Consider the following 9,483-nt stretch of genomic DNA (forward strand, 5'->3'; position numbering starts at 1 on the left):
ATAGTCACAGGGGACATCAAGCTCAATTGGCATAACATACTACACAAAACATTGTTCCACCTCCTACTTTGGTGAGTAGTGACTGGGATCTTAAAAGCTTGCAAGCAGCCATGTAGATGCAACGATGGCTCTCTCCTCATCCAGAGCAAAGAAGAATGAAGAAAACCAAAGATTCATGGAAAGAATTAGTCCTCACAACTGGTATACCATGCGATCCACAGCCTATACAACAATTTGAGGCCAGAAGAACTAGATGGTCCCTGGATACCACTGTTAACCACTCGGAGGGGGATCTATGTAGGAGATCCTGGATAGAGAGGGAGAACAATGTGGAACAGAACTCAAAATCATTTGGAAAAATAAAATAGGGGGACTATGTTTTCTGGTCTGATAGAGCCTGGTGGAACCACTGAGAGCATGGCCCCTAGCTGCCCTTCAGGTCTGGAATTGAACCCACACCGGTGGCTTCCAGTCAAACAAAAGACAGGAATAGGATTTGAACATTTACCTGAGGTAGCTACACTACTTGGAGAGAACAATCATGGGAGAAAGAAGGGCTGTTTATGCACAGGGAGACAGCTCAGGGGGTATGGGTGCATGGAGGAATGGACACAGCGAATAGGTGACTGTCAGAAGGGAGAGGGAGAGGAGCTATTGCTTTGTGGTGAATTATGGTCAATGTAAATTTTCACACAAATCACAATTTCAAAAACAAAAAACCAAAAAAAAAACCCTCAATGTAATAAAATTTACCATGAGAAACTATTGAAATTAATGAAAAAGAGCATTGCCAAAATTATTTTAAGAGGTTGGAGAGAGCTGTGCATACTCAAAGGGAAACGAGTGCATATGTTAAAGGTGAATCTGAACACATTTGAGGGAGTGCAGAAAGAACAAGGAGCCCCTACTGTCTAATAGTGTGGATAATACACAATGTGTATACTTTATTTAGGGACAGGTATGATGTATTACTCCTCAGTGACTTAAACCTGCCCCAAACTAATCATCATTCCATAAACAGTCCTGTACCTTTCTTGTTCATGTGAATCAAATGTTATTTTTTTCCATGAAATCCTTATTTTTTATCATCCTGTCTCTTCCTGATAGATGCCTATGTATTCAATAATGAGTCACAAAGTTATATTTATTTCCTCAATTTGAAACATCTGTATCTGTTCTTTCCCACCAAAACTCTAGTCCAAGTCTTCATCACAGTGCCCTGAGTTATTACAACATACTAATAAGCCATTTTCTTATTTCCAATCCCTGCCTCATCAAATTCACACCAAACAGATCCACTATATTAAACTTTGTATACATTCATCATTTGACATCCTTCTCAAATATCTTTATTGGATCTTAACTCTGCCCAAAATAAAGTCCTATCTACGCTGATTGGTTTTCATACTCCTCCAGAGTTGGCCTCTATATTGGCTGTCCAATTCTAACACCCAACAAAGACTTAGCAAACATGAGCCCTGTTTTTGAGCTAGATTGGCTTTCCCAGCGTTGTGTGGTCAATTCCATTTCTAATTATTTTCCTGGCTGGAACTCAACTAACCTTTTCTTCACATAAGGAAATCTACCTTCCATTAAGCTTCTGCTCCTCGTCTTCCTCTGAGCCATTATTTCAATGTCTGCAAACATGTGTGCTTGTACTGTTTATTTTTGACATGTTTAATATGTGAATTTCTATATCCTCTTCAAAATTAAGATATGGCTTATATTGTACTCCTCTGATCAATATCCCTAATACTCTATCTTACATTATTGTGTGTGTAGTTAGAAACATATAAAATGGGGTCCCTGGCTTAAAAATTGTTAGCCAAGGCCTCATCAACTCAGATTTCACAAATATATAAAATGCACTTATAATGAGCACTTTGCTAGCTGTTTTCTTACAAAGAGCTTAGACAATTTGTCCTCTAAACACAAAGTCATTATTTTGCTTAATTTTTAAGTGTTAAGCAAGCAGTATGTTCAAAAGTAGTATGAATTTCAGTTCAGTCCTATATTCCAATTATCACAGACTTTGAGCTACATATACATTAGGCTTTATTATTATCAAATCCACCAATAATCTGTCACTTTGTCCTACTGTGGTGACTTGCATGTTGCTGTGAGCCTGGAGGCTATGCCACTAGTATTTCAAATACCAGCAGGTTCACACATGGCAGACAGGTTTCAGCAGAGCTCTAGACCAAGACAGTCTGGGAAGAAGGATGGCACCATTCACTTCTGAAAATAATGGCCACTGAAAACCTTATAAATAGCAGTAAAACATTTTATGAAAGGTAGTGAAACATTGTCTGATATAGTGCCAGAAGAGTTCCTCCAGTTGGAAGGCACTCAAAATATGATTGGGGAAGAGCTACTGCCTCACAGTAGAGTCAACCTTAATGATGTGGATGGAATAAAGCTTTTGGGAACTTCATTTGCTGCTGAGGCATGACTAATGAACAACTTGGTAAAGTAGAGGGTCATAGAAAAAGGCAAAGACCCTCAACAAGATGGATTGACACAGTGGCCACAATGGGCTCAAGTATAGCAAGGATGTTGAGATAGTGTAGGATGTACATAGCATTGCTATGAGTCAGAATTGACTCGATGACACCTTACAACAACATTACCAAATTATAAAGTGGGTTTACTTGATAATCAAGAATTACTAAGGGGTTCTGAATATTTCCAAGGAAAGAGTTAATTATTGCTTTATCTGGAATCAAAGAATATGGTTAATACCCATTAGATCAAAGCTTTGGCTATTTTTTCCTGTATAAGAACATAAAGCATTCAATTCACAGAAGCAAAAAGGATCCTCACAGTCTATCAAATTTTTACACAAAGACTTTAGCATTTCATTCTGTTGTACATGGGGTTACTATGAGTCATAACCAACTTGAGGGCACCTAACAACAACATAATGGGATCATTGGTAAAAATGGCAATATTAAAATATTTTAACTGATGAGGAACACGCTCAGGGCCCCATGGAAGGTGACCTTCTTGCAAGGTATCTTGTTATCTTGTTACTGTGTTTTCAATTGGCAAAATTCTAATAAACTGAGGATTGAAAAGGATAAAATGTCAAAAAGAAACCCAATTAAATCATGTTTAAAAGAACAATGGCAAATTTATGTCAGCAAAAACATACATAATCATTATGTCTATAGCCACAATTATTACTGTAATTTCAGGCTCTTCTGACCATCATGCTGAGAAAACGGGACTGGAAGAGAAATCTCTTGAAAAAACTGAAAGAAATTGTGTGAGCTCACAGACAAGTACAAAATTTTTATCTTTGAGATAAGTAAAATTTGTCCTTTGAAAATTCCACAAAACAGAAATATAGTTTATGCTTGTTTTTAATGGGAGGAAATAAATCTTAGGGACAGACTCTTAGTGTCATGATTTTTAAATATCTTTGTGGTTATATATCTTAGGGAGCTCTGGTGGCATAAGCCTAAGGCATTTGACTGCTAACCAGAAAGCTGGCAGTTCAAATCCACCAGCCACTCCTCAGAAGGAAGGTTGGGCAATCTACTTCCGTAGTGATACCACCTCGGAAATCCAAGGAGGGGTAGCCATGAGTCGGATCTGACTCCATAGCAGTTTTTTTTTTTTTTTTTTTTAATATATCTTACCTGATGGTAATGACCTGGTGTTCACCTCAGACCTTTGTGTTCCTCATTTGTAAGAAAAGTATTATCTATTTAAGAGGATTGGACTAATGACAACACAATTCTAAAATAGGCATAAAGTGTGGAAATCACTCCAAAGTGCTGGGGGAGAACTTTTAAAAGGTTAGAAATAATGAAACGCTGAGCATTTGTTTGCATTACAAATTTATGTTTTTTTTTCCCCACCAAATAGGTACAAACAATTTAAAAATTGTAAAGATAATACAGACACATTCAAGGTGGCAAATTATAAAGTGCACTGCCAAAGTGCAATAATTATTATCCACAAACATTCCCATGCAAATACTACTGGGTTAGAATGTCTTTGCTACATGGTGAAAAATTTAGAAAAGTATTGCAAAAGAAATACACTTATCACTAAAACCTTCTGGTGGCATAGTGCCTAAGGCATTTGACTGCTAACCAGAAGGCTGGCGGTTCAAACCCACCAGCCACTCCTCGGAAAAAAGTGGGGCAATCTACTTTCGTAGTGACACTGCCTCGGAAACCCAAGGAGGGGTCACTATGAGTCGGATCCGACTCGATGGCAGTGAGAGTTGAGTGAGTATTATCATCCAATTCAAATACGAACATGTTGCTATCTTAATCCAGAAAAAAATTTCTCAGTGCATACACAAACTTGCAGTAAATATTTTAACTTGAAAAATGGGCCATGAGAAATATAGCTGAGAGATGGTGACCACAAAAGAGACCTATCCAAGTTTTTTTTTTTTTTTTTTTTAGGAGATACATGGCAAGGACTGGTGTACACATGCAAGGGAAAAAGGAAGTAAGGTGGAGAGGAAGCAGAGCAGGAAGAGGGTAACAGATATCAATTAGGAACTGCTTATAAATCAAAATAAATCATGAAAGTCAGATGGGTGGAAAGGGAGAGGTGAAAATATTTTCTGCTTGCTTTCAGCTATACATAGGATGAATAGTCACTAAAGAAAATCCATCCAGAATGTGAGTTAGCTAAATTTCAATGAGTTGTAGTCCAGACTTTGCCACAATTACATCACAAGATTGTAAGGGTCAAATATGATGGTTGTAAAAGTACTCCATAAATTATGAAATCCTATACTCATGTAAGACAGAAAATGTCTACACAAAATGCAGACTAGACTCCAGCTTTTGGAGAGGACAAACAATGAACTCTTTAGGACACAGAGGGAAGAAAACCTCCGGCCTGGCTTTGAATACAGAAAAAAGATGCTAGCAAACTGATCAAATGATCATGTGGGCAATGTCCACACAAGAATAGTGTGGACAAAAAAGTCTTCTTATTCTGTGGAAGGAAGAAATATCCTTCCTCTTTTTTTAACCCTTTATTGCCTGTACAAACAGATATAAAATCAAGCCAATGTATCCCTACTGACTAGGGAGAAACTAAAAGGGCAGGAAAGGTGATATTCACCCAATTTGCCAAATCATATACTATTTTCCTTACAATGCCAACTACTGGGGTAGAAAAAGAATGTGCCAGGTATGTGTACATTGCCATGACCGTTTTACACCTAGAAAACTGAGGTTTAGTAGACTAAATGATTTATGTAAGGCCTTTTATTTAACATCACAAAGACAATGTTTCACTCAGGGTCTGTGTCATATTAAATCCTTGGCACAATCCATGACAAAAATGCATCCTTCCATCATAAAAAAAGGAAGCTAGAAAGATCAACAGGTAATAAGAAGCAATGCATATTTTTAGCTTTTCTTTTAAGATCTATGACGTTTTAAAAAATATATTAGCACTGTCTAAAATTCCCATTAAATTTTTAAAGTTAAATTAAACACTGCTTCTCTCATCAATTCTCTAAGCACATGCAACACAGTTATCACTGTAAAACACCCAGAATTTTTCTAGAACAAAAATCATGAAAACACACAGCTGAAAAGGACCTATGCAAATCCCCTCATTTTATAAATAAGGAAATTAAGGCTCAGATGGGTTAAGTGACTTGCTCATGGTCACACAACTTGTCAGTTCCAGAATCAAGATCAGAATTTAAATCTCCAACTTGTAGTCAATCCAACTTTTACAAACCAACAAGAAATGACTATATTTAAATACATTTAGTCAGGAATATCCTAACCAGTGAGTATAAGCACTGGGGTGATGAATAAATATAGTTCATACCAAAAATGAACTTCCAGTCACTGTGATAAGCTCTGTTTCCTTCTGAAAACTATGGTTTCCTGCTGGACTGGAAAGTCCAAATGGGGCTTCTTCCTCCTGTTCAAAGAAGTCGGAATCATGATATATGTTCCATTCTGCTTTGGTTGGCATGAGTAGTTCTGGGACACTATTGTCACAAAGGGTGCTTGAAGGAGTCAGAGCATCTGTGTCCACTGTTAACTTATTGCTGGGAGTCAGAGCTTGGGAACCTTGACTAGAGTTCTTTATAGCCAAAGAATCCAGAGATCCCAATGGCCCTGCACTTACACTTGGGACATCATTCATATCTAAAGTGCTCTGCTGAAAACAGGCAGCTGTTGTTCCAAAAAAGAGAGAGGTATCCAGACTTTGAGAAAGGTCACTGGTGACAATCAAGGCCCGAGGGTCCACAGCCTGCCCTAAGGAATTATTATTAGGAGGGGGGTTCCCTACCAGAGTTGAACTTACAGAAGCCACATCAATAGTCAAGATTCCAGAGTTCACCAAGGCCATGTCCAACACTGCAGCAGAACTACTGCCAGGCATATCAGAGAAGAGAGACACTAGGTCTAAATCACTGAGATCGCTCTGTCCCTGGCTACTAAGTTCACTGCTGGGTGTAAGAGAATTCACAGGCTCTAGCTGAGCTAAGAGATCCTGGTTGAGGTTGTGCCTTTTGGCCATGTGAATCTTCATACTGTGCTTGGAGGCGAAGAGTTTATTACAAGTGGAGACTGGGCAATGGCTTTTCCACGTGTCCACATCCTGCAGGTGTTTCTTGGAATGAATGTAGAGACTACTGCGAGCTGAGAACCTTGCACAGCAGCCCTCCATGGGACACACAAAAGGCTTTGTGCCCAAGTGTGTTATGCTATGACCTTTCAGATGCTCGGCCCGAGTGAAAGATTTCCCACAGCCTTCCACAGGGCACGTGAACCTCCTGTCATCCTCGTGTTTCCTTTTGTGCCTTAAGAGTTTGGACATGCTGGTGAAGTTCCAGCCACAACCATCAAAGTCACAAAGGAAAGGTCTCTCACCGGTGTGGCTCCGTAAGTGAATTTTGAGCCTACAAGCCTTGTCATACTGTTTGCTACAGCCAGGAAAGGAGCAGGAAAAGAGTTCCTGTTCCCTGAAATGGGCGCGGTTATGGGAAAACAGGGCACTAACTGTAATAAACGTCTTCTTGCAACCGGAAAACGCACACTGGTAGGGCCTCTCAGGCTCAAAGTGGCTTCGCTGGTGGAGGTTGAGCTTGGCCTGCGTGGGAAAGCTCTCCTCACACACCTCGCACTTGAATGAGTTTTCCTGCTCATGGCCCTTCATATGAGCCTTGAGGTTGTACACTGTGGTGAAGCTCTTGCCACAGCCCTCTGCCTGGCAGCCAAAGGGCCGGAGTTTGTCGTGGGACTGCAGGTGCCGCTTGAGCTTGTATGACGTGGTGAAGGTCCACCCGCAGCCGCCCAGGGGGCACTTGAAGGGCCTCTGGCCCTGGCTGCTGCTGTGTGTCAGCAGGTGCACCTTCAGCTGGTGCTTCTTGGGGAAGGTCTGCCCACACTGCCCTTCGGGGCACACGTACAACACCAGGCTTGGGCCTGGGCCCAGAGGTCCTCTGGAGCCCTCAGCGGCGACTGGGCCCTCTGCCTCTTCCTCAGGCGCCAAAGCAGGCGCGGGCTCAGGCGGCTCGGCCAGCAAGAGGTCTGGCGGCAGCTCAGGACAGTCGCCTGGCTGTGTGGCCTGCAGCTCCCCTGGCTGCAGGGAGATGAGACCTCCAGATTGCCTGGCGGACGCGGCCCCGGGTACCCAGGCGGGCGCTGGGGGCGTGGCCAGGGTCAGGACCCCATTCTCCAAGCGCAACAGCAGATCTTGGTTGTGGAGGGAGAGGGTGCCAGCGAAGGCCGCGGCGGGGCCCGGGCTTGGGGCGGGGAACGGGGTCTGGGACAGCGCACGGTTTGTGGACTGGGAGCAGGGGCCCAGCTCAGGGCGGTCCGCAAGGTTCGCGCCGCGTTCGCGCCCCTGGAGTCTCGGGCCTGGCGCGGCCTCCTCCCTCCACACGGCCCCTGTGGCGTGGCCGGTGCTCGCGGTCCCATTGTCGTTACCCACCGGCTCGAGCAGCACCAGGAAGAAGTCGTCGCCGCTGCTAGCTTGATCAGACCTCGAAGCGAGCGAGCTCGGGCCCGGGCCCTTTGAGGTCGCGCAGGCCTGCTTGCGCCGCAGCACGGGCCCGCCATCTTGGGGGCCCCGTAGCGGTAGGAAGCGACGCGTGGGGGCCTGGCAAGCCCGCGGATCGGACCCTCGGTGCACCCCGCTACCCGCGGGCCTGCCGCCGCCACCCCCGTCATGTAGTGCTCCACGAGCCGGGAGTAACCTCGGGATTTCCATCTTGGCGTCTGTGAGGCTCCGCTGGAACCAGAGCCGCGGAGAAGGCGCGACCCCGCCCCCTGCCGCTGGCCTGAACATGTTCCTGAAGGGAAAAAAAAATGTGCAATGCGCAGAAACTGGCCCTATCAGGTATTAAAACGTATTTAACGCCATAGTGATTTAAATATTCTGGTACTCACAGGAGACAAAACAGATCTTTGGATAATAATAGAAACCCCACAAGCAGAGCCTGATGTGCATAAATAATTTCCACAATTAGTCAAAGGGGTAATGAGAGGTCTTTCAGTAAATGGTACTAGAATAGATAGGTGTTTGTTGAAAGCAGCTTAAATACGAGCCTCAATGTATCTAACATAAAAACACCCCTAGCCTATTCTAAGGAGCCCCGGTGACACAGTGGTTAAAGAGCTAAGCTGCTAATGGAAGGTCAGCTTCCATAATGATTTGTAGCTTTGGAAACTCTATGGGGGCAGCTCTGCTCTGTCCTATAGCGTCGCTTTGAGTTGGAATGGACTGCATTGCAGTGGGTTTGTTGGTTTGGTTTGGATAGCCACTTCTAGTGCTAAGCTTGGTGCCTAGTTCTTTGTGTGTGTGCCAGAAACTGGTGAATGAACTGATGGATACATGGATGACAAATAGTTACTGAGAGCATAAACTGCTACCATTTCTACTGAAAACGTGCCCGCCCCAAATTCAGCACTCAGAACTGTCTTGAGCAAGTCCTAGGGGAAATTTGAGTAGGAGATGGGACCAAAACAGATTAGCTCTGTTCAGCCTAAATATGGATAACTTGGTCGATGATACAATTTACACTGAAATCTGGAAAACCTTAACCCACTCCTGGTTCTTCCTATACACTGCATGAGCAAAATTGACCCTCTCCTTCCACCTTCAGTTACACCTGCAGTAAATCTTATGTTCAGTGTTACAGCACAGTGAGCACATTCCTGAGCATACTCTAAATTCTCCAGGGAGTGTGCGTCTCTGGACAGGATGCAGCAGTTAAGTCCCTAAGTCACTGCAGTAGACTATCCCAAGAAAACTGTACAGATGACCTTGTCCAGTGTCCCTGAGGTGCCTTGCTCCCTTTTAAGTGTTGTGGGCCAGTCTCACTGTAATGGACTCGTCCTAACAATCTAATTAATTTTGATGCTAATACTCTAATTTATCTGCCATCAGAGAGTTGGAAATTGATTCAAATATAGGGTAAAATGTCTAGAAAGAGAAAGATTTAGGGTGATGACTAGATGATGGGACGCCTATAGT

General features: G+C 43.1%; 1 protein-coding gene across 1 annotated transcript; it reads right to left on the bottom strand.

Moving 5' to 3' along the window:
• Nucleotides 1-5,814: 5,814 nt before the first annotated feature.
• Nucleotides 5,815-8,217, bottom strand: LOC103213072 (zinc finger X-linked protein ZXDB-like). Its single transcript, XM_007958967.1, has one exon. The coding sequence runs from the start codon at nt 8,215-8,217 to the stop codon at nt 5,815-5,817; it is 2,403 nt and encodes an 800-aa protein (XP_007957158.1).
• Between the last annotated feature and the right edge of the window lie 1,266 nt (nt 8,218-9,483).

Source organism: Orycteropus afer, unplaced genomic scaffold (genome assembly GCF_000298275.1).
Source record: "Orycteropus afer afer isolate SDZICR_OR568_19922 unplaced genomic scaffold, OryAfe1.0 scaffold01251, whole genome shotgun sequence".
NCBI classification, from domain to species: Eukaryota; Metazoa; Chordata; class Mammalia; order Tubulidentata; family Orycteropodidae; genus Orycteropus; species Orycteropus afer.